This window comes from Chamaea fasciata, unplaced genomic scaffold (assembly GCF_029207755.1).
Source record: "Chamaea fasciata isolate MVZ Bird 193981 ecotype frontalis unplaced genomic scaffold, bChaFas1.0.hap1 SCAF_19, whole genome shotgun sequence".
In the NCBI taxonomy this organism is placed as follows: domain Eukaryota; kingdom Metazoa; phylum Chordata; class Aves; order Passeriformes; family Sylviidae; genus Chamaea; species Chamaea fasciata.
In genome coordinates this window covers 5,649,668-5,676,093 of record NW_027094104.1, presented here as the reverse complement: position 1 = coordinate 5,676,093, position 26,426 = coordinate 5,649,668, and the positions used below count along the sequence as shown (strand labels likewise).

Below are 26,426 nucleotides of genomic sequence, written 5' to 3'. Positions count from 1 at the left end.
GAAAAGGAGAGGGGGAACGGGCTTCGCACCCGGAAATCCTCATCAATGGTATCAAATTTCTTTGAATCCTCTGGCAGTTGACTGCGTGTGTCTTCAGATGCTATGAAGATTGTTTCCAGGTGACTCCACTTCCTCTGTACCTCAAACCAGGTGTTGATAACAATGTCACTGGTTGACAGCTTCAGCTGCCAGTCCTGTGCCCTCTGAAGGAAGAAGGCTCGGTACTTGGAGGCCAGCACGTTCTGCAGCTGCATTTGGTTGTCCTCCAGCGTCTCAATGAGCACCTCATCCATCTTGAGCAGTGGGAGCTGGGTCCTGCCATGGGGCTCATACTCAAACTCCATTGTTGCCCAAGTCGTGTCCAGGGCATTCAGCACCTGCAGTTAGGGCATGAGGATGAGCTGGCTGCTATGGTGCTGGGCCCAGCCCCGGCGGGGAAGCAGGACGACAGAGGGGTGCCTGCTCCAGCCATGGACTCCACAAGCTCCATGTGGACTCCAGTTCCAGGAACTGGAGCACAAACCCTTGACAGCCACAGTCCCATTGGCACAGGGGTCTCAGCAAAGCAGAGGAGGAGCTGAGCCCCTTTTACCTTCTCCATCTCAGCCTCCTTTGACGCTTTGTCCACAATGCCGCGAACCTCCTCCTCAAACTTGTGTAGGTTCAGCTGCAGCAGATCCGCCAGGGTGGTCTTCTCGGACATGGTGAATTCCACCTGGAGCAGAACCAGCCTGGTTGGGCCATGGACTCCCCTCCACAGAGAGGCAGTCCAGCAGCTCATTAACACCCACATTTAGAGACCCTACACAAATATTTGCATGTGGCCAGATTGAAACCTAATGGCACCCTTCCCTTGCTGCGTGGGGATCTTGGGAGCCTCCCGGGCCAGAGGCTGGAGCCTCCTGGGCCAGGGATGGGCAGGAGGGCTTGGGAGCACCTTGGTTGTCTGCACAAGCTCCTGCCAGTGCCGGTTCCTGATGGCTGGGTTCTGCAACTCGCTCACGGCGCGCAGGGATGTGATCATGTTCTTCATGCTGCTGTCCAGCCCTGTGAACACGTCCCAGCTCTTCACCTCCTTATCCAAACTCCGGATATCTTTAGCAAATTTCTTGCACTCAATATCCATATCCTCAATGTTAAGCTCTGCCCACTTGGTTGTCTTCCAGGCGGCGATGTTCAAGTTCACCTGGACCCAGGATACATTTTCACAACATGTGATTAGCAGAAGCATTCCTGTCTGGGAAGAGAAGCAATGTGCCCAGTGCCCCCACGCTCTGCGTGCCCACCAGGCCCCCCACTCATGTACACGCCATGCAGACCTGCTTCAAATGCAACAATCTGCCCCTTGTCTCGTCCTCCCTCTGATGGCAATGAGCTCTCTGAGAAGCTGCAACAGCTCTGCAACTTTGGCTGGCAATGACCAGCTGGCAGCAGGTGCCTGTGCTAGGTGCCCATGCCAGCCAAGAGCAGCCTGCTGTCCAGACCTTGCCTGGGAGCAGCGCTGGGCTCTGTGCCCTGGCTCCCAGACCACAGCACATACCAGGGTGACCATGTCCCAGAGCTCCTTCAGCAGGCGCAGCTCCTTGCGACATGTTTTAAGCTGTTTGTACTCTGGGACCAACACCTCAAACAGCGCAGCTGAGGTGGCCAGGTCTTCCATTTCTTTCTCCAAGGCCATGATGCTCTCTTGTTGCTGAAAGGAGAAAAGGAAAAGGTGTCAGCCAGGGACTGTGTGCAAGGGATGTGTCTCTATTCCAGCAGGGGCTCTGTCCCTGCTGTAGGGCCAGACCCTTCCTGGGAGCTGGAGCCAGACCAGGAGTGGCTGCCCCTCCCCAGAATCCAGTGTCAGGGGTGGCCGGGCAGTGCCAGTGGGGACAGCAGCAGCCCTGGTGTCCTCCCCTTCCTCACTCACCCTGTCCAGTGACTTGTAGGGGTCTGGTTCTGTGTATGAGAAAGGGGCTTTTCCCTGGAAACTCTCCCAGAAGGCGAGCTGCTGGACCTGTGTGGGAGGATAGAGCTCATGAGGGCAGCCAAGATCCGGCAGTTGGGAAGAGCAGCAGAGCCTTCCCAAAGGTGCCCAGGAGCCCCAGGGCAGGCACCTCGAAGTCCTGGCACTTCTGGCGGATGACAGCGGCCTCGGCGGCTTGCAGGGGCGCCGCATTTTCCGCCACGCGCAGGCACAGCTTCTTGTTGTTGTCCCAGTGCTCGGGCAGTTTCTGCAGTGGGCACCATGTAGGGTCACCAGCCTGGCCCTGGCAAGGCCCTGCCTGGCCCCCCACACCCTAAGCAGCCTACCTGGAGCAGCAGGAGGATCTCCTCTGGAATCTTGTCCCCATAAGTCTTGAGCAGCGCAACTGTCTCCTTCAAGGGCTCAAACATGACGTCAGTCGCCTCCTGCCTCTGCCTGACCTTCGCCATGTGTGCCATCACTGCCACCAGTCCTTCATAGTCTCCCTCCTCCAGAGGTTTGCTCAAGCCCGCAGTGGACTCTTTGATGAAATCCTGCAACTCCTGGAGACTGTGAGGACAGTGGTGCTCACCAAGTGTCCCTGGGGCTTGGGGCTCACTCTGCAGGGCAGGACCCCCCAGAAACTCACCCCTGAAGGTGCCTGGAACCCTCACCTTGACCTGCACTTTCAGGGCTGTCTCCCCAGGTCAGCCCTGCCCTGGCACGCAGTGGTGCCTGTGCCACAGCTTAGCTGGGCTCCAGTCACTGGGAGCACCATGTCCCTATGCCAGGGCTGACCAGGCCTTACCTGCTGGTGACATGGTTGGTGAGGTACCGCCGGAGCACCAGGCTCTGGGCCTTGATGGCAGCCAGCAGTGCATTCTTGAAGGGGCGGCAGTCACTCTGCAGCCACCCCCCAAACACCTTGGTTTCCTCAAACCCACTCAGCTCTTCATGCAGTGCCTCGAGTGCGTCGATCTGGGGACAGGGATGGGTCATAGTCTGTGGCTGACACCTCCCTGGGCACCCAGTGTCCTCTAAAGCACCCCAAGCACCCAGCACATCTCAATCCCACACCTCCTGTTGAAAGAGCTGCAGGGGTGGTATCCCAGGTGCCAAGGGCTTCTCTGGCAGTGGCTCTGCCTCCCTCTCTTCAGGGGCACTGCCCAAGGTGAGGAAGCGATGCAGGAACTCCTCGGGGCTCTCCTGCCACAGGTGGGAGTGCTCCTCAAAGCTGGCACTGAATTCTTCACCTTCCGCCATGGTGCTGACCACCAGCGACATCAGCTTCTCCTGCATCCTCATGAGTTCCGCCTGCTCCTCCAGCGCAGTCTGCAGGGACAGGCAGAGCTCAGGGACTGGCTGGGGACACCGGCCACCCTCGCTCACTTCCTGCTGGGCTGGGAGCTGCTGTCTGTGAAGGACTCACCTTGTAACTGACAGCGCCCTCCAGCAGCCGTGGCATGGAGGCTGCCACCGTCTCCGTGTCCCCAAGCAGCCCCTCCACCAGCACCAAGAAGCTGTCGCCACTCTCCACCTCCAGGGAGGGCTGGTACTGCACCCAGCCCTCCGTCAGCTCCATTTGCACCTCGAACAGCGGGGCCACCTGGGCCTGGAACGGGTCAGTGCCTGGTGTGGGGCTTCACATCCCACAGCCCCACAGACCTGCAAGCTGCAGGCAGCGTGGGGACAGTCACGTTTGGCCACTGACCAAACTGACAGTGGGACACCCCGAGCCCAGCACAGGGACACCCACTGCCAGAACACTGGGACCTACATCAGGGGCCATGTTGGTGAGCAGTAGCTGCAGGGTTTTGTGAACGAGTGTGCAGAGCCCATCCAACACGATTCTGTCTAAGTATCGCACATAGTCCAACCATATCTGCGAGGACAAGTCAGCCTTAAACAGATCTGCGTTCTCCTGCCATGAGAAAACCAGCCAGTGTTTGTCAGTGAACACCCAGCAAAAGCTCCTGACATTGCCTGAAGTCCTTTCTCACGTCCCTGTGAACCACCCAATGCTCCAGGGCCATGTCTCACCTTCACCATCGCCTGGATCTTCTCACTTGTACTCTCAATGACAGCACGGCGTTGAGCTAAGGCATTACCCTTCCCATCAAGGTCCAGGAGAGCAGTTTCCTTGTTGTCCTTTCTTCTAAACAAGGGAGTGGCTGAACAGTCCTACTGGGAGAGAGGATGGAGCTGCTCTGCTGAGCCAGGGAAAGGGCAATCCTAGCTAGATGTGTCCCAGAAAGTCGTGCTTGTGAAGTGCCAGCAAACATTACCTCCATCAGCTGGGTGATGCTCTGTAGGTTCAGCTTCGCTCTCCGGACCCGTCTGTGCAGGTCATGCAGGGTGTCCCGCGTCTCCTGGATGCATTCCATGACACCTGAGAGGGAAATGGGAGCATGAGCACATTGTGAAGACTGCCTCAGGGCAGTGGGAAGTCACTTTGTTCTGGGGACCAGGAGGATCCCCAGCCTTGGATGGCCAAGGTGGGTGTTCATACCTTCATGGCTCCAGAACAGAGACTGCTCAGCACTGGCCAGATAGGTGTCCAGGGCCTCCAGCTCCTTTTTCAGCAGTGGCTGCTCCACTGGTATCAGCTGCTGCTTCACCTGAGCCAACACACCCACAGGTGAGTGCTGCTTCACCTGAGTCAACATGTCCTTGCTGAGCACTGAGGAACAGGGTCCCCACCCTACTAACACAGCAGTGGGGGGCAGGAGGTGGACCGCAGCAGCCACGGCTTGGCTTAGCCACAGGATGGACAGGGACCTGAGGTGATGTGCCTGTGGTACCCAAACCCCCCCTAGTCCCTTTCAGCCTGGAAAAGCAGCTGGGTTGTCTCCCCTTCAGAACCTGCCTCATTGTACCAGCCCACGATGAGATCCAAGATGTCCCTTATCTGTTGAAAAGTCTCATTTTGGGCAAAGAGTTTCTCAGCATTGCTTGGGATGTCCTGCAGCTGCTGGAGCTTCAGGTACTTCACCTCCCGCAGGACGGCAGAGAGCTGCGAGACACCACGGGCGGGGAGAGGTCGTTAGCAGCACCTCCTGCAGCTCGGGCAGCCCCCGAGGCCGCGGGCTCGCCCTGGGTGAGGGGCTGCTGGTGCTGCCCGTGCCAGCACCGACCTTTTTGCTCAAGTTCATGCTGAGGAGGCCAGACTCAGGGTCTCTCTGGAGCAGGGGCTGCTCCAGGCTGAAGTGGCAGTCCCGGCCGGATCCGCTTGCCCATTCCTTGTAGATCCTCTTGCTGTAAGACTGCAGCAGCCCCATCATTTCCTCGTACTTTGCGAACACCATCTCAGCCTCAGCACTCACCATGGCACTGTCAGAGCCACAGTAAAGCTGTAGCAGCAGGACATGGGAGGGGACCCGCTCCAGGCTGGATCCTGCCCCACTGCTGCCCCGTGTCCCTGTGGGATGACAGGGGACCTGCACCTACGGGTGCTTGATGGCCAACAAGTCCTTGTGTGAACCCTCCAGCCGCTGCTGCAGCTCCAGAGACCACTTCAGTTGCCCGGCCACGGGTGGCATGTTCTTGTGGATGGCTGGGGCCCCGCCGGCGGGCGGCGGGGACATGAACCGGGTGTCATACAGCATCTTCACACACTCCAGTTCGGACTCGAACATTCCCAGCAGGGCCAAGTAGCAGGGGGAAGCCTCAGCCCTGATCAGGGGTCGCTCCAGCACAGAGGCAAACATGTGCACCAGCTGCAGGAGAGAGAGGCAGGCATTGGTTCCTGCACCCTGGAGCAGTCCCAGGATGGGCAAGACCCCAGTTCCTGTGGGAGGTGCATGCCAGGCTGCAGAGCTGGTACCTTCACAGCAGCTGGCAGGTGGTTACAGTCATCAAAACCCTGGCAGAAGATGGCAGCCAGCTGCTTGTTTGCATCCTCAACCTTCTTCTGGAACTCTGCAAAGTCTCTGTTCCATTCCTGCCATTGAGAGGAAAAATGTTTAAAGTGGAACAGCCCCTGTGCCTCCTTCCCAAATCCTTCAGGAAGGATTTGGGGAACCCCGAGGGTCCAGAGCCCCATGACCTGCTCCAGAACCAGCCCTGTGCTGCTGTGGGACAGTCCCATGTGTCCCTCGACAGCATCTTCTCACAAGAGATTTTTTTTCTTTTCACTTAGCCAATGCTAACACCTCCATTCCAGTATCCATTACATTTCCACTCCAGCATCTGCTCACCTCTTCATCAGGATCCAAAGGATCATATTTGCATTCAGCAAAAGCTTTGGTGGCTTCACAGACCTCCTCAGAGATCTGCAACACCCAGGTCCCAAGGAAGTTTCCTTTCACCCCTCCCAGCACTGTCTTCTCCAGTTTCTGAAAGTCAACGGCTACCTGGAACAGCTCCTGGCAAACATAAACCCCCTTTTACTCGGCTTCCCCTGTCCCAGGCTGCAGGTGCAGGAGCTGCAGCACCAGCACAGGGCAGCTCAGCAGTCCTGAGGAGCATCTGCACAGGGGTGCTCCCCAGCCTGGCTAGGGTGTGCCCGTCCTGGCAAACGGGTCAGGGCTGGGGGGGACACTGTGGGGGGAATGGTGCCAGTGGACTCCCAGGGATGTCCCACTGTGCCAGCAGCCCCAGCCCGCCCCAAGCTGCACAGAGTTTACCCTGTGCCACTCCCACCCCAGGACCCCCAGGGCAGGGAAGGCCTGGCTGAGGCTGGCACTGTGCCCTGAAAGCTGTGCTGTCACCTTGATGGTTTTGAGTCTGTGCAAGAATGCATCCATCCTCCCAAACATCTGTACGGGGGGAAACTCCCAGAGCTGTGGCTGATGCTGGCAGAGGAGAGGGGCTGTCAGGCTGGTGCTGGTGTGCAGGGGTCAGATGTTCCTGCACCATCCCTGTACCCACCGGGAACAATTTTGGCATTAGGTCAGAGCAGTAAGTGCTGTAGGACTGGAAGAATTTCTCTGTGGTGGAGATGGCTAATTTGAGTCCTTCCAGAGTCTCCTGGGATTCTCCTTGCAGCCCCTTCAGCATGTCCTCTGGGTTCAGGAATTTAAAGGTCTGGGACAGACACAGGCAGGGGCCACTGTCAGGAGGATGTGGAGGCTCCTCCTGCCCCTTTCACCCCCACAGACTTGCTGGTGGTTGCTTTCAGCCCGTGCCTGCCCCAGACTCTCCCCAGCCTTATGGGGAACTCTGCTGTTCCCTTGTCTGGGATGTCTCTGCATCGCCATGACTGGACTCTCCACATCTGCCCCAGAGAGGCAACCGGAGGGGACAGGGGTGGGGCAGTGCTGGCCCTGGGGCTGTACCAGGCTGATGAAGAAGTTGCAGATCTCCTGCAGGATACGGGTTATGTTGGCAGGCGAGTGGTAGTGCACGCAGTGAGCCCGGAGCAGGCAGACAGTGCAGAGCACCTTGGGCACAAAGGGCTGCAGCTGTGGGAGCAGAGCCATGTCAGTGTGGGGCTGTGGCAGAGCCGGGGGGAGGTGTCCCCCCTGAAGCCTCTCGGGCTCTGCTGCTGCACAGATGAGGCCATCAGGCTGTGTCTGGTTATTTTGCCACATATCACTTACCTGGGAGTAATCTGCTTGCTCCATCTCCTCCAGCAGTGCCTGCAGTGGTTGCAGGTAGAGGCTGACATCACTGGCTTCTTCCAGACCTAGGACATGGAGAAAATCTGTGTTGGGATGAGGACACATTGTTGGATGCAGCCGCCACCACCATGTCATGGGACCTCACCACCACGGACGCCCCTGAACATGTTCTGCAGCGATGGCCAGTAGCAGCTGTCAGCCTTCTCCAGCGTTTTGGACAGCACTGTCACTTGGGGTGAGTTCAGCTGGCAGGGAAGAGGCGTCAGGATCAGCATGGGTGGCTCAGCATGAGGGGCTCAGCATGAGGACATGTGGCCACCATGGGTGGGACAGTACCTGCTCATTGATGCACTCCAAATTGGTCATCCTGTTCTGCCAGAAATCAAACTCCACCCTGGGCAGGGGGTGCAGCCCCTCCAGCAGTTGCTGTGCTGGGTCCTGGCTAAAGATCTCTTCAACCTGCTGGAACCACTCGATGACGATGGTCTCGATGGAGTGCAGCACTGTACAATCTACGGGCCCCACCAGGCTGAAAGGCAGATGGGTTATGTCCCCTGGGAGCCCTGAACTGCCCCAGGGGGAACCCCAAACAGCCCTAGGGAAGCCCGTCATGCCTACTTGTGGCCATCTCTGCTGGTGCAGATGCCTGGCATGAACCCCTCAGACATTGTCTGCTGCAGGGGATGGCTGTGCCCAGGGCTGTGTAGGGACTGACCCAGTGTCCCAGCTGCCATCCCTCCCCAAGCTATTTATGCTGTCCTGGGCCCCTGCCAGGCTTTTCTGACACCAAGTGGTGCCAGCAGCACCCACCAGTCCAGGGCGGCGCCTGAGTCATCCCAGCTGACCAGGTGCTCAGGCAGTGGGAGAAGTGGCTTTCCTTGTATCTTCCCACTCATCACAAACATCTTGTTCTGCAGCCAGTGAGTCTGCTGCACGACGTCCTCCATCACAATCTCAGGCCAGCCCACCCCCTCATCCTCGCTCAGGAGTAGAGGGGCCACAACCTGTGGGACAGGGCTAGGTCAGGCACTTGGTCATGACCTCCTGTATGCAGGGCAGTGGACACCCCAGTGTTCCCTCACTGCCCATTGCGGCACAGTCCCAGCACAGTCACTCTGTTGGCCACAGATGGGTTTTGCTGATAATTGTCTCACCAGTGTGACCAAAAGGCCCCTTGCTCTGGGTTTCCAGCTCTCATGGCCTGGGGAGTGCTGGAAGTGGCACAGTGAATGCATCTGGCAAAGTCAGGGGCTGACAACGAGCAAAAGCCCCCAGGAGTGAGGGGGAATACTGGGGCCTCCTGGAGCTGATGCAGCTTTTGGGTGCTCTGGACTGGCAGCAGGAATATTTATGGGAAGTTTGAGAGAAATTCACTTAGACATTTCCCAGCTGCAGGGTAGAGGTAAGTGGGCATTATTATGGGTTTCTAAAATTGCAGGGAGGAAGTGATCCAGTTGGGGCCAGAAGAAAACCAGTTTGGTGACCTTCACCCAGCTCTTGCCCCTGTGGGACTTGTTCAACATAGGATGGGAGCCACTGCAAGGTCAGGGTAAGGGCCTTTTCTTCCGTGAATTTTAGTTTATTTTGGAGCCCACCTGGAAATTTGGCTAGAGCAGCCCACAGCAGGGGTCCCAGTGTACCCAGGGAGCTCAGCTCGCCCTGCTCGCCCCAAGCCTGTGCCTGCATGGGCAACCCACCTCCTGCAGCACGGTGATGAGCTGCTCCACGGGTGAGGAGCCGATGTCTCCTACCAGCAGACCAGTCCGACAGTTCTCCCCGGTGATGTTCTCCCCCTTCTTCTTCACACAGTATATTCCTTTGCCCTTTAGGGCGGGTGGGAAGCAGGTAGTGGGCAGGATCTGCCCAGCAGGGTTCATCCCCAGCACCAGCTCCAGCATTTCTGGCTGCTTGAAGAACTTGTCCAGCATGACTGAAGTCTCCTCACTGGCCACAAACTTGGCCCACCTGTCCGGCTGGACGCGCAGCAGAGCCGTGGCCAAGCTCTCGAGGAGGTCTAACCTCTCATCCTGTGACTCTGACATCGTGCCAGCACCGGGCCTGGCTGCAGCTCCCTGGGGGGGTCCAGTGGGAAAAACCCCACTCAGCCAGGGGCTGTGCAGACCCCACACCCTGACCTCCTGACACTGCCCAGCCCACCCCTCCACTGCCCTCAGCCTTCCCTCTGCACATGCTGTCTTAGGGGAAGCTGCCAGTCCCATCCCTGCCTGGTCCCAGTGGCCACAAGCCTACCCCACCACTGCCTGTCCATCACCACCCGGCCCTGTCACCCTCTGACCTGCTCCATCCCTGCCTGGCCCTATCTCTACCCTGGCTCACCTGAATCTTACCTGTCTCTCTACTTCTCTGTCACACTCCTCAACTCTCTAACAGCCTCCAGGCACTGTTAGCAGTTCAACCGACAGTCTGTGCCCCAACCGACCCAGGCACCAGCCCAACGGGCACCAGCCCAACTGCAGGGCTGCTCTTCCCCCTCCACACCCCACACTGTCCCCATCCCTCAGCAAGTGCTGTTTGCCCACCCTGGCCAGACCCAGGCTGCAGTGCCAAAGGCCACGAGGCACAGGATGGGCAGGGACTGCAGTAGGGGGGACTGGTCTGGCAGATCGCCCCAGTGGCACAAGCATGTATGACTGGACAACCCCTCCTCCAGCCCTGATGGCACCAACACAGCTGGCACAGGCTTGGCGCTCCCAGCTTGCCCTCAGTCCCAACTTGGCTTCGATCCCATTCACACCTGGTTGCAGCTGGGTATGAATCCTCCAGTCCCACTGCAGATCACGGTATCCCACACGCCCACTGTCCCAGCCACTGCAGTGGGTAACCAGGCCCCTGCCCAGCCAAGCTTGGTGCCTTCAGGATGCAGGACCAAGAGTTGTCCCAGCCTGGAACAGCCACGCTGGGTTCTGCAGTGAGGTACCCCAGGCACTGGCCTGGTGGCCAGGGGCAGCTGCTGAAGGCACAAGGCTCACAAACACTCCCAGCACATCAAGCCCTCAGACTGGGAGGAGAATGAGCCCAGCCCAAGGTTAGGCACAGGACAAGGGCTGACAGTGCCAGGGGACTCCTGCCCACCTCAAACTGCACAGAGCACAGGAGGTCAAGAGAAGCGTGGTGCAAGTATTTATTTGTTGCTGATCTTCAGCACTAGTTTACAAGGCCATGGCAAATTAAAAAAAAAAAAAAAAAAAGAGGTTAGAATAAAAAATCCTGCCCCCCCCGTCCCACTCTGCGAGGCCTCTGCACTGAACCACCCACATACAAAATAATCTACAAGGAGAAAACTATACAGGAGTATTTACACCTCTGATAAATAATACTGATCCAGGCACCTCCAGACCGTGCGTGGGGATGGGGACAGGACAAGACACAGGTGACTGTGAGGCAGAGATCCCCACCAGCAGCCATCCCGAGGGCAGGCTCCAGCTGTGGACAGTCCCTGCTCTTTGTCCCTCCTGTGTCTGTGGGGACCATTCCAGTGCAGGGGGTGGCTGGGAGGGTCCAAGGCAGCAGCGTGGGGACGCCTAGGACAGACCCAGGCCCGCTACAACGAGGGCTGGGAGCTGTATCTATGCAGGGCCCCCCTGGGGCTGACACCCTGCACCTGTGGCACCCCAAAACCACCAGCTGCCACCAACAGCTGCTCCCCTTCCTGACGGAACACCCCAAGAACATCTGAACATGGGTGCTGGGGGGATCCAGTGCCATGTGGGCACACGCTTCCTGGGGGTCAGAGGCAGGGAGGGTGGCTGCGGTGCTGAGGCCAGGGCTCCCAGGGGTGCACAGGGGTGCTGTGTTCCAGCTTGAGCCTGTGAAGATGCTGTCCGGCGATGAGGCAGTGATGGGGGGCCAGAGTCACTGAGATGCCCGTGCCCCTTCCCTCCCCCCACAGTAAAGAAATGGCTAAGCTGAAGCTGGGCCCTGGGCCTCGAGGGCCAGCCTGCAGCGTGGCCCCCACCCACATGCCCCCATGACGGGGGGACACTTGCGCTGCTACAGGGGCACACTGGCCTCACAGGGCCAGTCTGGCTGCTAGTGCCTCTTGGTGGAGGAGACCTTCTTCTTCCTGGCAGCCAGCATCTCGTAGAAGGGGTCCCGGCTGATGGCTGCCCTGGCAGGAGAACAGGGGCTGGGTCAGGCCAAACTGCTGCAGGGATGGGTGTGACCTGCCTGGCTTGGCCTTGGGCAGGTCCCTTTACATCCCTGAGGAAGTTTTCTTCCCGCATCCTTGCAGGATGCCCTGGGAAGCACTGTCCTCTTTGAGGACAGCAGGCAGGTTCCTGCTGTGCCCCTGCCCAGCGCCCACATGCTCCTCCAAGCACTCACTTGATGCACTTGATCCACTCCTCCTTCTCCTCAGGCGTGGGGGCAGAGATGCGATACACGGTGTGGTTTCCCTCCACCACACGCCCATCTGCCTCTGTCTTGCAGGCCTTGATCACCTGGTCCTTGTTGTCAGGGATGTAGAGCTCAAAGCAGTTCTGGAAGGGAGAGACCACTCAGAGACAGCCCCCACTTCCAAAGGGGACCCCAGACTGGGAGGGAAAAAGCAGAGCAACACCCCCCTGGCACAGCCACTCCAGCATGGCAGAAAGGGACAGACACACGCTGATTGTCACTCCCTGCATGTGCCCCTGTGGTGATCAGCCCCAGGTCTGCACTCAGCCACTTTGATGGTAAAGGCAGTGACTGCTCTAGGGCCCCCTGCCTCTCCTGGGGACATCTCAGGGTGCTGCAACACCTCTCAGCTTTTCCTGCCCAAGCCAAAGCTGCCCCCAAACCCCAGAGGACGCTGCTGCAGCACTCACGGGTTTCTTTGAGTCCTCCACCTCACGGATGCTCAGGTTCTCCAGGGGGATGATGCCACGGGGCTCCTTATCCTGGTGTGGCCAAACAGAGGTTTAGCTGTGGGGTGGACACCCCCAGTCCAGCCCCTTCCCCACCCCAGCTCAGCTCACCCTGCACCGAGCCCACTCACCGTTGTGTACTCGAAGTAGTAAAGGCAGTTGTCAGTCAGGATGAACCAGCGCCGCTTCCACGTCTTCACCCTGCCTCCTGGGAGCAGAGGGGGACAGTCGGGCACAGCCCTGCAGAGCAGGGCCGGGCACACAGAGGCTCCAGCAGCACACACAGAGCCAAGCAGAGCCAGGCAGCGGCGGGCAGCAGCAGCAGGCAGCGCACACCGCACCGAGCCAGAGCAGGAAGCGCACGGATGAGGATGGAGGCGATGGCGGGACTGCTGGGCTCGGAGGGCTGACCGTTCCCACCCACACACAGACTCGGCACGGCCGGAGGAAACTGCGGCCACGCAGCTCCCTGGGAGGACACAGGGATGTTCCATCCGCACTGTCCATGGTCCCATTGGTCCTGGACCCCGAGCAAGGCAGGACCCAAAGCCGCGGCTGTGCTCCACAGCTGCCAGCACAGTGGGAGAAGCTGGTCCCTGGGCACAGGCCCTGCCCCCCCCCCCCGGACCCAGCTCCCCTCCACCACAGCCATTGCAGCAGTGCTGAATGCGGGACGAGCACCCACCCTTGCAGGCTGGATCCAGCATGGAAACAAGGAGCCACAGTGTACACTGGGGGTCCTGCTCATCTCCCTCCCCTGTCAGGAAGGCCTTGTAGCCCCTGCTCCCCTGTGCCAGCTGGCAGCCCACCCCTGTCACTGTCCCAGAGCAGTTCTGAGGGCCAGCACCAGTGCTCCCTGACACCTTGGGGTGCAGGCATTGGAGCAGTGCTAGTGCCTCATGCTGTGAGCCCTTAGCACAGCACAGGGCACCACGCAGACAGATCCTTCTTGCTCCCATCCAGCTCCAGCCACTTGGCATGCCCTAGCCACCCGTGCACAGGCTGGGGCCCCTCCCATGGAGACCCCAAACCTGCCCCATCCCTTGTGTCACCGGAGGCAAAGAGCCATTGGCCAGGCTGAGCTGTCTGCAGACATGGCGATGCACAGCTGGGCAGGTGGCAAGGTGCCACTGTGGCCCTGTCCTCCCCCGGGCTGGCAGAGGAGGCTGCAGGCCTTGGGGAAGGTGTGGCATTGGCAGGGCCGGCACCCCACATCCCTGCCTGGAGATGGAGAGGGGCTGTCCTGCAGCAGGCGAGGTCCCCGGGCGTGTGGGGTTAGCAGCAACAGCAGCAGCAAATGAGACTCATCACCAGCAATTAAAAACGCAAAGGAAACGAAGCCCCAGCAGTGTGAGCAGAGCAGGGAAGAGGGGTACGTACCTCCTGGAGTTGGGGGCAAGGAAAGGAAGAGCCAAAATCATGGAAACATATAAATGAGGGAGAAAAGAAAATTAAAAAAAAAAAAAAGGGAAAAAAATAAAAAGAGGAACCCCAAAGCCCCCCCCTTGCCCTGCGGGTCAGTGGGGCTGGGCTGCAGCAGGGAAGCTGTGAGGGGCTGGGCCAGCGGCAGGGCCGTGGGGGCTTGACTGCCCTGGCTCACTGTGGCTCTGTGGGATGGGGCTCCTTGGCTGCTGGGGACAGGGCCTGGCTCCCTCCACCCCATGGCTGACCAGCAGCGTCCTTCCCTGCCCCCCAAGACAGCTGGGGTCTGTGGCCACTTTGCTGCCTCTCCGCCACCCCACTGGTGGTGCCAACCTGAACCCGGGTGCGCAGGTCCCTTCAGTCAGGCACGGGAGAGCCTGGGGCTGCCCTGTGTCCCCCCACCCCAGGGCAGGGAGCAGCCAGCTCTTGCTCTCCCCTCCCAAGGGACTGGCCATGTATCAGGAGTTCTGAGCCCAGCCAGAACCCTGGGGAAACGCCCCACTGGACCCTGATCCTGCCGACACCCATTCCCCCTCACTAAACCCAGGCAGAGGATTCCCCAGAGGTGCCAAGAAGAGAAGCCACAGGAGCCAGGGCGCGGAGGGCTCCGGCTGTGGAGCCGGGCGGTGCAGCAGGGATGCCATGCATGCTGCCTGCATGTGGAGCCGGGATGCGGAGGTGATAATGCTGTGGGAAGGTGAGGCAGGGGCTTGTCTGTGGTATGGAGGGCGGCGCACGCAGCCTGGGGCAGCTCGCTGCTTGCTCCCGGGGGCCTGCTCCAACACATCCTGCTGTGGCTCGGTGACCTGAGGGGCCTTGAGGTCTCTGTGCTCTGACACCAGACCCTGGTAGCAGCTCTGCACCCCAGGGGCTTGCCCAGCCTAGAGGCAGAATCCCCCAGGACACCCACCCAGCTGCTCTGCAGAGCCTCATCAGCTCTGAGTCTGCTCCTGCTGCCCAGCCAAGATGGAGGGCTGGATGTACAGATGCCTCTCCTGTGAAGGCTGTGCCTGTCTCTGCAGCCTCCTCATGCTCTGCAGAGCCAGGCCAGAAGGAGAAATGTGGGAAGCCCAGGGGCATTGCACCCTGGCGACATCCTGCCCTCCCTTGCTGCAGGCACTCACCGAGCTTCAGGAGCCAGCCCTCCCGGTCAGGGTTGAAGAAGGTGTGGGTGAGGTCATTGCCATCGTCCTCAGGGATTTTGAAGGGCTCATTCTTGATGCTCTCATACAGATTCTGGTACAATGACATGGAATCAGCTCTGCTTTGCCCTGGAGCCCTGTGGTGGGCCCTGCTCTGGGCCAGCTTTGCAGCCTGGCCCAGGGCCTCACCTGGAGCAGCTCCTCAGGCAGGTCTCCCCCGTCATTGATGCCGCGGTTCATGGCGATGAACCGCTCTGCCGTGGGCTTGTCCTTCACGTTGGGATTGTGCAGGCTCGTGTTCAGCATGATGATGGCGAAGGACAGCACGTAGCAGGTGTCTGCAGGGGCAGAGGGGAAAGTCAGCTGTGGGGCAGGATGCCAGGGAGACCGTGTGGGACAGGCACTCACCTGTGGACTGGAAGACACCAGGGTTACACTGGCAGTACCGCTGGGCAAAGGCCTCCATCATCCGGTCAATCTTCTGTGCCTCCCCTGGCAGCCGGAAGCTCCACAGGAACTGCCTGTGGAGAGCCAGTTGTGGTGCTGATTTGGGGGGCTCCATGGTCCCCACCACCCTCAAGGGCCACGCTTAGCTCCCAGCCCCTTACTAACCGCAGGGCCTGCACAAGGTTGAGGTCGGTGAATTCATGCAGCTCCACAAAGGCATGCAGGACTTGGATGTTGAACTCATCCCTGTGGGAACAAAGCCAGAGCACGAGGGATGCATGATCAGCAATCCTGTGACTACTAAGTGGCTGCACTATCCCTGCCCTTCTCCAGACTCTATTCATTCATTCATGGGGGAAAGCTGCAGCTACCCCCTGCTCTGATCTGCACAAATTAGCCACTTGCAAGTGCCAGCCATGAACTAAATATTCCCAGCGCCCCAGGTACCCCCAGTCAGTTGTCCTGTGAGCTCAGAGCTGCAGTGTCCCACCTCTCAGGGGGCAGGAGCCCAGAACACCCCTAGGAAACCCGAGCCCAGTGCACCTCTCGCCCAGGTAGTCCCCGATGGCTGTCTTGTTGAGGCCCTCTCCCTTGTACAGGAACTGAGCAATGTCCTCGCATGTGTTCTTCAGCAGGTCGTTCTCAATCAGGAACTGGATGCCCTGGAGGGGTGAAGAGAGATACTTGAGGGTCTGTGGCTGCCCCTGCCAGCCTCTGCTCTGGCTGCTGGCTCTGCCCAGCTCCAGGAACCTGGACTGGGAGGTGGTAGAGCTGTGCACACTCCCAGAGACAGGTAACCAGCCCTGCTCCCCATCCCACAGTACCTTCTTGGGATCCATGTTGAACTTCTTCCTGCCCATGGCCACCTGCTTGTTCCTCTGCATGTTCTTCCTGCAAGGCATGAAGCAGCTCTGAGCACGTGGCAGGCCCCCACTGCCTCTGTGCAGCCCCTGGGGCAGCGCACTGTGGGGAGAGTCAGCCTGGACCAAGGGGACCCAGGGCCCCAAGCTGGACCCACACAGAGCAAAGCCAACACACTGCTCGGTGTCTGCCCCACACCATGGCCTGGGGCTGCTCTTGGCCTGCCAGGCCCTGAACAGAGAGGAGCTGCTGCACCGCGTCCTTGGGGTCACCCTGAGCAGAGGGGGTGCAGGCACAGCACCTGTCAGGTCACCCAGACACGGGGAGGCTTGGGCAAGCTGGCTGTGGCAGGGCTCTGGGGAGAGAGTGGGGCTGGCAGAAGGGGACAGACAGTCTTCATGCCCCAGTGGGTAATTGGGAATGATGCTGGGAGTCGGCTCCCACCGGCTGCCGGGACCCCCCTAATCCTGGCTGGCACTGGCTGCACCAGCTCACAATAACAAAGCCCGCCAGTGGCTGTGGCCAGACAGAGGGGCTGGGGCTTGGAAAAATAGACCTGGGAGCAGCAGATCTGCCTGGTGTCCTGCTCCCAGGAGCTCAGAGTGCCTGGGAAAGCTCCTCACACCAGCAATCGTGGGCCAGGGCTCAGCTGCCCTCAGCTCCTGCACAGTGTAAGCAAGCCCGGGCGGGCTCCATGGTGCTGGGGACTCACCTCTCCTCCGTGGAGCCCAGGTTCTCAATCTCATTCGTCACTTCTGCTATCTCATCCTTCAGGCGCTGTGGGAAGAGGGGGCACTGAGACAAGGACGTGCCTCCCCCACAAACCCTCCAGCCCCCAGCCCTGGAGACAGCCCCATTCCCCCAAGAGGCCCCACAGCCCCTCCTTCCTTCCCTCCCTTCTTCCCCCCACCCCCAGGTGCTGCCCAGGGGCTGAAGCAGCTCAGAGGGCACTGGCAGTGGGGCGGGCTGCCCCCCGCTGCTAATCCCTGCAGCACTGCCACGCTCCCAGCATGCAGGAAGGAAGAGATTCGGAGGTTAACGAAATTACCCCTAATCCCTTCAGATCATGCCCAGCATATGGCAGTAATTAGCCTCTGCTGCCTTAATCAGGACTCTACTGACAGTGTCCCAGATGAGCCCCGACCTCACAGGCACTTGCCAGGGCAGTGGCCTGGTCCAGAGACATGGTCCCTGCCCGTGCCAGGCAGGGGCTGGCACAGACTGGCTCAACTGCACAGCCTGGAGCTCTGCAGGGTCCAGGAAAAGGCATGGCTGCTTTGGCAGGGCAGGGCCAGGCTGGCTGCCACCTGGGATCACATGAGGTGGTATGACCCTCTCCCTGTCCCCAGTGCCCCTCCGAAGAAGAGCTGTGGGGCAGCAGCATGAGGGATCCTGGATGGGGCTCCAGGGACCCTGCCAGTGATACAGGCAGGGAACACTGTCCCCTGCCACCCAGACTGCTGCCTCTGGGACAGGGGGACTGTGTGGGCTCCTTGGCATCACACCTGTATGTCAGCCAGCAGCTCCTGCTTTCGGCGGCGGATGTTCTCCAGCTCCTGGCACTCCTCTGGGGTCAGGTCACTGGGCACTGAGCAGAGACACAATCAGGTCAGCATGTGTGGTCCTGGGAATCAGGGCCACCAGGCTCCTGGCCCAGGCTCTGCTCCCAGCCAGCAGCTGTGGGCCTGGGTGGAGGCAGGGCATGGAGGTACTGGGTAGCAGCAAGAGCTGGGCTGGTGAGCAGTGTCCCCAGTCCCACACAGAGGCCAAGTGGCACCAGTGGCATGAAAAGAATTTGAGGGTCAGGGCCTCTGCTCCTTCACACTGTGGCAGCTGCCACAGAGTGAGAACCAACATGGGCCCCTGGACCACTTCCAGTACTGCTTCCGCCAGCCCTGGCCCTGCTGTCCCCCCACCCCCCAGTCCCATTTCATTCTGCTCTACCCCAACCAGGCTGGTGTGGGTGCCCATTCTGCTCCCCATGGCTGGGCAGCTCTGCTGTGTCCTGCAGCACAGGCTCCACACCGACCTGCAGCCCTGAAGGTCGTTCTGCTGCACCAAGTCAGCCCCAAACATAAACCAGCTCCTGGCCACCCTTGCAGCTCCCTCTACAGTGGATTCACTATTCTGGGTCAGAGTCTGGAGTGGTGCACCCTCCAGACAGACCTCACCTGCACACCATGACATCTACACCTTCCTGTCACCCTGGGGAGCCAGATACCCCCTCTTTAACACCATGTCTGAGGCTCAAGTCCAGAGCCACCACATGGTCCCCTTGATCCAGGAACATTATTAGTGTTCCTTGGCACACAACCTCCTTGCTTCACGGTGACAAGGTATCCCACTCCTGTTCCCGTCAGTCCCCAAGGTCACTCGCTCCTTCAAAAGGGCTCCCAGCCCTCCTACTATGCTCCCGTCTCCCACCTCTGCCAGCGGGTTCTGTGCATTACACCAAGGTCACCTGCAAGGACACCAAATCACCATCCCTCTAGAGCGCCGTCCTCAAGGGAGGTGGCAGCAGGATCTGCCAGCTCAGCTCTTGTGTCACCCCCACCTCCCACCCTGGGGTGCTGGGAACAGGCGTCTGTAGGGCTGTCACCATCCTCCCCTGCCCCATTACCCCCTGACCCACTGAGGTCCCGTGTGCACCATGTACACAGCCACGGCTGCCACCAGCCTGGACTCACCAGCGTCCCCTGCGCAGTCACTGCCCCATGCCAGTGGCAAAGACACCATGTGCCTTTGGAGCAGCACTGTCCTCAACTGCACATTGATTGTCCACGCGCTGCCGCTGCCTTAGTGGGAGCTCTGGGGGTGACGGTGACCCTGCACCCCAGATCTCTGAGCTCAGCACTTCCCCAGCGCTGCTCTGGGGTCTGACGAGCTTCCTCCTTCACATCTCCTTGTTGCCAAGGCTGAGGCGCCCTGGCTTGCGACACCGTCCCCCAGACACAACGCCAACACTTCCCAATACTTTCAGTCTCCCACGTCAAGAAGCCTGAGCCAGACAAGTCGGCCCGTGGCACCAGGTTAAAAGTTACATACAGTCCCAGAGCTGCGTCGATGCACCCCAGCACCTTCCGCATGCCCCAGCGGCACCAGCCCCCCACTGCCAGGCCCCCAGGACACCCAGCAAGCCCAGGCTCACAGCGGGAGGGATAAGCCGCATCACACCCTCTCATCAGACACAGAAACCCCCAAATCCCTGAGCTGCTGCATGTACCACCTCCTGCTTAGCTGCAGGACCCTCTTGTCCAGCCGCCAGACCCCCCGGCCCGCCCCGGCCGCAGGGAAAGCCAAATTCATGCCAGGGCTGGAGCTGGCCTCAGGCAAGCCCTCAGCTCTGCCTCTTCCTGCCCACCTGGGAGACGGCAGGGGTTCCAGCCGGGCTCCCCGGGATAGGCGTGGTGCAGGATGAGACTGCAGGGCAGCAGGGACGGCAGGGCTGCTCCAGAGTCCCGGAAGGTCCCTCCCCGGTGGAGGCTGAGCACTCGTGACAAGCAGCCCAGCCATGTCAGCAGCAGCCAGAGGAAGAGAAACCCCAGACGCAGGAGCTTTTCTGGGGAAGGAAGGCGGCATTAACCCTTCCCTGGCTCTGCACAGCAGCTGCTCTGGAGAGCCCCAGTGAGCCTGGCCGCAGGCAGAGAGCAGTGCCGGGGGACGGGAGGCTGCAACAGACACTTCCCCTGCTTCAGCCTGGCACAGAAGTCGCACAGAGACCCACCACACTGCAGGATCTCAGCATGGTTAGGTTTCCCCACCAGCACAGGAAGCCGGGGGTTCCCCACAGCAGGAACCACCAGCAGGATTTGTCTATCTGTCGGGCTCTGGGCTCACCGGGCCCCGCTCCGCACCTCGCCCAAAGCAAAGCCCCGCGGCACAGGGCCCTGCTTGCCTCGCCCGGTGTCCCAGCGCTGCCCGAGGGCTGGCGGCAGGGGAGCGGGGCAGACAGACACGGAGCCACCGGCCACCCTCACCCGGCCCCCGCGCCCCGTTCCGGCTCACCGTTGCCCTCGGCCCTGAGCACCATCGTGGCAGGGCCTTCCCCCGGCCCCGCCGGCCGCGCCCGGGCTGCCAGGGGCTCCGCCGTGCCGGGTGCGCGCACCTGCAGCCCCGGTGCTTCCGCCGTGACTCAGGGCCCCCGTACCACTGAACCCCGCGGCCTCCTGGGCGTCACCACGGCCTCGCCGACAGCCAGCACCAGCAACACCCTTTTCCTGCCGCCGTGAGCCAGAGCCGCCAGCACCTTAACTCCTGTGCTCCCGGCTGCCTGGGAATGGGGCGCCAGGGCCCTGCTCCCCCTCCTTGGCTGGGGGCCGGTGGACGCGATGTGCTGAGGTAGCAGCCAGGCAGGCCCTGGGCTGGCCCAGCCCTTCCTTCCTCGGGGCCTGCCAGGACACTCGCCCCGGCACATCTCGAGCTCGGTGCGCACCGCCGGGGTCCCCTCCCTTCCCCTCCACCAGCTGGGCCCCCACACGCCAGCAGACCCCCAGCCCTGCAGCTCCCCCGTCTCTGCCAGTCGCCTCCACTGCAGGTCCAGGCCCTGTGCTGGCCGTGGGGACCACTGGTGCCTGCTCCCTTCCGCAGGCTCCATAGCGTCTCCCGCAGCTGGCTAGGACAAGAACCGGAATCAGGAGAAGGACTAGGAGTCGTGCCAGTCCCCAGGGGATGTTGTTCCCCACTGTCTTGCCCCCTTGCTATGGGATGTCTGTAGGGACCCCACTGCTCCGCGCAAGACCTCTGTATGGCGAGTCCGGGCGCTGCGGGGCCGTGCCTGCAGTGGGAGCGGCCCCAGCACATCCCTGTCTCCATCCCCTCTCCTCTCCTCTCCTGGAGAGGCCGCAGCAGCTTTGACTGCCTTGACTCAGCTAAATCCTGCTCAGCAGCACGAGATGGAGACACAGCACCCAGAATGCCAGCTATGGACTAAGGGGAGGGTAGACTTCAGAAGCCTTAGGGTGTTCTTCAGCCTCCTGAGCTACAGCAGCAACCAGCCCTGCTGCCGGCCCACGCTGTACCACACCAGAGGGGCAACAGCCCTGGGGTCAGGCAGACCACGGGATGAGCGCCCAGGGTCTCTTTGTGCTGCTGCGGGTGCTGCTACCCACTGTGCCCCTTGGTGGGGTCCCGTGGGGCCCCCAGAAACATCCTGCCTGTCTCCTCATACCACATCCTGTTTTCACTGTGGCTATGTGCACACCCTGGGTTGCGTCAGGCCCATCCTTCCCCACCGACAGCTGAGGAGCATCAAGAGGAGGGTTTGGGGACAGGAAGCTCCCCTTCCTAGGCTGCTGGACCCTGTGCTCAGGACACTCTCCTGCTTTTGTGCAGCCCTGCCCATCACCCCATTAATCCTGCTTTCCTGACCCAGAGCCATCAAGGAACCCCCCACAGCCACTACTTTGCTCCCACAAGGCTCCAACATTCCCATGCATGGACCCCCAGCCTCCAGCATGGCTGAGTGAGCACCAGCTCAGCCACGTCTACAGACACTGTGCATGTGCAAGGAATGCAGCCAGGCAGGCATCTCACCTGCTCTCAGCACTGCTTATGGTGCCAGGCCTTGAGAGGAGCAGAGCCTACAGGTGCTCAGCCACAGGGCTGGCCGAGAAGGTCCTGCAACCCCCTGTCCCACTGCACAGCCCCCCAGTCCCACAGCTGGGCAGGAACCAGCAGACAGCAGCAGGCCACACAGGCAGCTGACCACCCACAGCACGGCAGGAGCTGGGCTTGCCCACACAGAATTCCCTTTGGAGAGTGCCACCCTCCCCTCTGTAGCCACAGGCACTTGTGATGAAGGTAACCAAGCGCTCACACATTGTCCAGGGCAGGCCAGGGTACGAGGGGCTGGGGCAGGACATGCCATGGTCATGCTGCTCTGCCTGTGACCTCCCAGCCACCACACCTGGCTCCTGAACACCCCTGTCCCAGCACGGCACCAGCTCCAGCGCAGGGCAATGCCAGGAGAGTGGCCTGGTGCCCGACCATCCTACAGGGGCTCAGTGCTCGCAGAGGCCCGAGCTTGGGAAGGCCGGCAGAGGAAGGAGGCAGTGGGACAGCGAGGACACCCCGTGCTGCTTTCAGCAGGAGCCATATGGAGCCAGAGCCATATGGAGCTGGAGCCATGGGCACCGCTGTGTCTGCTGGGGGATGGGAACCCCGCGGCACGGAGGGGAGGGGGGCACGCAGTGCCTACCTGCCTTGGCCGCCACCGAGGGGCAGAGGAATGCCTGGAAACTGGAGGCGCAGAGCTCGCTGACTGTCCCCATGCTGCGGGGGTCCCACGCAGGATGCCACCAGCTCCGGGAGGGCAAGGCAGGGACAGGCAGAGGTCAGGCAGGAGCAGACAGAGGCCAGAAAGGTGCGTGTGGCCGAGCAGTGGGCTCCCCAGTACTAGGCAGGTAGCCAGGACCAATGGCAGCTCCCCAGTACTGTGGGGCAAGGTGCAAGCAGGGGAGCCGGAGCGCTCCCAGTTCTGGCTGGAGCTGGCTCTGGTAGGGGAGCTCCAGCCGCAGGAGCCCACGCGCCAGCCCCAGCCAATCCCCGCCGCACCGGCACACCAGCCCGTGCCACCGCCGGAGCCCCAGCGGGCGGCTCAAAGCCACTTAGAGGACGAGGAGTTTCGGAACTTCCCAGCGGCCCCCCCTGCCCAGGCCGCCCGCCCCCCGGCAGCCCCCTTGCCCCCGCGGGGGGCCGGCAGTGGGGTATTTTTAGTGGTTTTATCCCTCCGTATTAGAGCATTAAGCATCAGGAGCCGGCGGTCGCATAGCAACGAGCGCCGCATGAAGGAAGGTGCACCCAGAGAAGCGCGGCGGTGCGAGCGTGGGGGTGCCACCACGGCCCCCGCTCCCGGGGCGCAGGGCCCGAGTCCCAGCCCTGACCCAGCCTGACAGGCTCAGCCAACCCTGTGTGCCAGCACCAGCAGACGCCAAGCCCTGGTCATGCCCCAGAGGGACTGCCCACTCTGCTGTGCCCTGGGGTGTGGGGGCTCCTGCAGCAGGAACCAGAGGTTTTGCCCTGGGATCCCAGGCTGAGGGACAGCTGTGGACTGGGGAAATGCACAATCCTCCCACCCTTCAACCCCACAGGCACTAAGCAAACCCAAACCGGACTGACAGCTCCTTTCCTCAAAGCAGGAGTGATCTTGGGCACAGGGCATGGCCATGAGTAACAAACCCCAGGGCCTGTCAGGGCAGGAGCAGCTCGACAGCTCCGCTCACCCGCCCCTGCATCCACTGGGATCGCTGAGCCAGGAGTAACTTGAGCGGGGCAGGCAGGAACCCAGACAGGGCAGGCAGTGGGGAAGGGCACCCTGGCAGACAGAAGCAGTCCCTGATCCCACAAGCAGTGTGACTGCAGAGAGGAGGAGAGATAGTGGAGAAGTGCAGCTGACAGGGCTGCGAGGATAGCCAGGCACTCACTGCTGATGTGACTGACCTTCTGTTTTCAACACCACTTCCCCTTTCCCAGGGGCCAGAGCAGTGGTTGCCACATCACCAGGAGGCAAAAGGGCAGGCAAAGGGAGCCAGGGGCACAGGGGAGGCTGAGCTGGGCACGTGCTGTACAAGCGCCTGCCTGGGCCTGGACTGGCATCTGGAGAAACCCCTGTGTGACACAGGCACGTGGGTGCTGTGACTGGGATGAGGCAGGGCCAGGTGGCATCTCCCACACAGAGTGACCTGGATGTCTGGCTCAGTCCTTGCACCCTGTCCAGGCGAGATGGGGTGTTTACTAACCATAGCTACAGTCCTGACATGATTGCAAGTGTCAGAAGCAGGGCTCATTGTTCTCTGCTCCAAACACCTCAGGAGAGGAACTGGACATAGGCCTCTGCTCTGCAAGCCTGTTGCTAGCAAGCACTGTCTCTCTGCCTTTGACCTGAGAGTCCATCCCTGAGGTCTGTGGAAGCATTGCTCCCTGAGCCAGGCCCAGCAACTTGCCCAGGCTGACCCCACACTGTGCTAGGGAAGGGGCTGGGGTATCAGCAGCAGCTCCCCCAGCAGTGTTCTGTTGCCCAGGGACATGCCGTGGTCCCAGGATGCTTCCAAAACAGCTAAACCTGTGCCAAAGGGCTGCCAGCACCCACTGACAAAACAGGACTTTGCAGGCTGGTGGTGAGAAGGGCAGGGACTACCTGGGTGAGCAATCCCTCAGCCAGCCTGCTGCAGACCCGGCAGCCCACCCTCCTTTGGGGATCCCTCACACCTTCCACAGCCCACCCTGCCATCACAGACCCATCCCATCCCAGACAGCGAGGCCCCCCAGCACAAGCTGCTTTGCTGGAGGCTGCATCAACCCTGCTTAGAGAAATCCCTTAATCCCCAGGCCGGAGTGAGCGGTAATCCCTTGGGTGCAGCGGGATTACCAGCACTGCCCAATCCCCCTCTCCCTGGGGCCAGGTCTGAGCCGTGATGAGGCCCAGCTCAGGACACAGTGCTAGGACAGGACCGTGCTCCCCACATCCTCTCACCAGTGCTGCAGGTCGGCAAGGCAGGAGCAGCCAGGACGGTTCCCACCAGGATACCTCTTCCCCACAGTCCAGAGGCGTTTGACCCACACCACTGCTCTCGGTCAGTTCGGGGCTGGGATGGGCTCAGTCTTGCTGCTGTCCCCACGGGGAGATGCTGGGAAGGGGGTGGGAGTGCAGCCCCACACCCTGGCAGGAGCAGGGGGAGCACACATCTGTGCTGCCAGCTGCTCACCCTGGGATTTGCTCTCTGCTGAGGCAGACGGCTGAAGAGACGCCGTGAGCCGTGGGGCAGACACTGGCGTCAGCACAATCCCACCAGAAAGAGACTCCCCATCGGCTCCCACCACGCTACAGCCTCGGCAGAATGTTCTTGGCTAAACCAACTCAGCTTAAGGGCTTCAGGGCAGCAGTGAGTTGTGCTGCCCCCAGCACAGGGACGGTGGAGGGGGTTGGAGGTGGCTGTGCACTCCCTGTGTCCCCTGCGGCAGGATGAGCAGGACATTTCTAATGCTGAGACATGACCCGGGATGTCTTCCAGGTGATTCCGGGAAGCTGCTGGCAGAACCGCTCCCCACAGCGCTCTCCTGCTAATGGGTTGTATCTGACAACACCCGAGCCAGGCCGCAGCCGCTGGCACCTTCCTTATCTTACACAGTGAAGTCCTCGCAGGCAAGCACAGTCACTTCTGGGGTGGGACAGCAGCTCCTAATCGGCTGTGTCGCACAGCTGGGCAGGAAACCGGCCCGTGGACCAGCACTGCCGGCAGTGGCACTTCGCTGGCATCAGCTGCTCCCAGAAGAACGGTCACCAGCACGGCTCCAGCACTGGGGCCACAGCCTCAGGTCTCACCCAGACTCCAGTCTCCCCTCAGCAAAGTCTCTGCTCAACGCAAAACCACCTGCTGACACACAGGAACCTGTCTGGGAGAGACCAGGCACAAGCAGGGTCTCCCTGCCCAGTCCCGGTCCTCAGCACCGGGAGGGAACGCTCTGCGGGCACGGAGGGCAGAAGGAAGCGGGAGGAAAACGCACGGGTATGAGAGGGGAGACCTTGCAACCCCTGAGCCAGCGTGGCCCGCGCTGGGAGCGGGTCCAGGGCACACGCCGGGAGCTCCCGAACCGGGGGGGTTGTGACATCCAGCAGGCGCCATCGAGGCGAACCTGCCCTGCGCTCTGCGGGGCCGGGACTCGGCAGGGCCGTGGGAGCAGCTGAGCAAAGTGCCAGCGGCCGACGGAAGGAGCCGTCGTGCGGGCGGCGGGTCACGGAGCTCCCGCGGCAGTGCCGGCGCTCCGCGGGCCCAGGCGGGGCGGCCCCGCAGCCTCCCCGCGCTGGCGGCGGGCACCAGGTGCCAGTTCCTCCCGGCGCTTCCTCCTCCGCCACCGCCAAGGCCGCGGCCGCTCTGTCACTTGCGGGCTTAGGTCCCGGCGCCGCCAAATCCCCGCCCGTCCCGGAGCCGCCGCCCCCGGTCCTGCACCTGGGAGCGGCCCGGCCCAAACGCGCCCCGCCCGGGAGAGGCGCCGCCGCCCACCGGGGACCACGGACTACCCCGGCACCTCGTCCCGGGCCAGGTGGGTGTCCCAGAGCCCCCCGCCCACCCCCGGCCCGCACTGACCGCAGCCGCCGCCCTCCTCCTCCTCCATCCCGCCGCCGCCGCTCCGGCCCCGCCCGCGTGACGAGCGCGCCGCAGCCGCCACGGCCGGCACCACGTGA

The 26,426-nt window shown here is 61.4% G+C and overlaps 2 protein-coding genes across 4 annotated transcripts in view; both read right to left on the bottom strand.

The window, feature by feature from the left end:
• The window catches only part of DNAH17 (dynein axonemal heavy chain 17), a 32,124-nt gene extending 22,573 nt beyond the window's left edge, over positions 1–9,551 (bottom strand). Inside the window, exons 1-27 of the mRNA XM_066200196.1 lie at positions 9,207–9,551; positions 8,320–8,513; positions 7,846–8,038; positions 7,655–7,754; positions 7,489–7,574; positions 7,225–7,350; positions 6,818–6,973; positions 6,658–6,741; positions 6,145–6,312; positions 5,772–5,888; positions 5,396–5,664; positions 5,083–5,278; positions 4,815–4,961; positions 4,458–4,566; positions 4,234–4,337; positions 3,989–4,129; positions 3,726–3,869; positions 3,378–3,560; positions 3,026–3,280; positions 2,757–2,926; positions 2,296–2,518; positions 2,100–2,216; positions 1,913–1,999; positions 1,541–1,693; positions 938–1,186; positions 593–715; positions 30–377 (exon numbers count right to left, since the gene is read on the bottom strand). Of these exons, the coding sequence (XP_066056293.1) occupies positions 30–377; positions 593–715; positions 938–1,186; positions 1,541–1,693; positions 1,913–1,999; positions 2,100–2,216; positions 2,296–2,518; positions 2,757–2,926; positions 3,026–3,280; positions 3,378–3,560; positions 3,726–3,869; positions 3,989–4,129; positions 4,234–4,337; positions 4,458–4,566; positions 4,815–4,961; positions 5,083–5,278; positions 5,396–5,664; positions 5,772–5,888; positions 6,145–6,312; positions 6,658–6,741; positions 6,818–6,973; positions 7,225–7,350; positions 7,489–7,574; positions 7,655–7,754; positions 7,846–8,038; positions 8,320–8,513; positions 9,207–9,551 (4,587 nt within the window). The remainder of the gene's footprint in view (positions 1–29; positions 378–592; positions 716–937; positions 1,187–1,540; positions 1,694–1,912; positions 2,000–2,099; positions 2,217–2,295; positions 2,519–2,756; positions 2,927–3,025; positions 3,281–3,377; positions 3,561–3,725; positions 3,870–3,988; positions 4,130–4,233; positions 4,338–4,457; positions 4,567–4,814; positions 4,962–5,082; positions 5,279–5,395; positions 5,665–5,771; positions 5,889–6,144; positions 6,313–6,657; positions 6,742–6,817; positions 6,974–7,224; positions 7,351–7,488; positions 7,575–7,654; positions 7,755–7,845; positions 8,039–8,319; positions 8,514–9,206) is intronic.
• Positions 9,552–10,634: 1,083 nt separating this feature from the next.
• On the bottom strand, positions 10,635–26,394 carry CYTH1 (cytohesin 1). Of its 3 annotated transcripts, none has more exons than XM_066200268.1 (13): positions 26,329–26,394; positions 17,752–17,834; positions 16,959–17,023; positions 16,210–16,276; positions 15,929–16,047; positions 15,551–15,631; positions 15,347–15,459; positions 15,128–15,276; positions 14,920–15,032; positions 12,506–12,584; positions 12,336–12,407; positions 11,854–12,008; positions 10,635–11,638 (listed from the first exon to the last, which is right to left on the bottom strand). In XM_066200268.1, the coding sequence occupies exons 1-13, from the start codon at positions 26,354–26,356 to the stop codon at positions 11,560–11,562; spliced, it is 1,203 nt and encodes a 400-aa protein (XP_066056365.1). In that variant the 5' UTR covers positions 26,357–26,394; the 3' UTR covers positions 10,635–11,559. The 3 variants fall into 3 exon arrangements, with proteins under 3 accessions (XP_066056365.1, XP_066056364.1, XP_066056366.1); XM_066200267.1 differs by lacking the exon at positions 26,329–26,394 and adding an exon at positions 22,443–22,829 and having other exon boundaries at positions 12,506–12,582; positions 14,921–15,032; XM_066200269.1 differs by lacking the exon at positions 26,329–26,394 and adding an exon at positions 20,252–20,735 and having other exon boundaries at positions 12,506–12,582; positions 14,921–15,032.
• Between the last annotated feature and the right edge of the window lie 32 nt (positions 26,395–26,426).

Excerpts from the sequence above, each read along its gene's own strand:
- CYTH1 (XM_066200267.1), bottom strand. The coding sequence starts at position 22,515 with ATGGGGACAGTCAGCGAGCTCTGCGCCTCCAGTTTCCAGGCATTCCTC. Across the intron at positions 15,033-15,127 it reads TGCCTGAGGAGCTGCTCCAG|AATCTGTATGAGAGCATCAA; the intron begins GTGAGGCCCTGG and ends TCATTGTACCAG. Across the intron at positions 12,583-14,920 it reads GGGCTGGCTCCTGAAGCTCG|GAGGCAGGGTGAAGACGTGG; the intron begins GTGAGTGCCTGC and ends CTCTGCTCCCAG.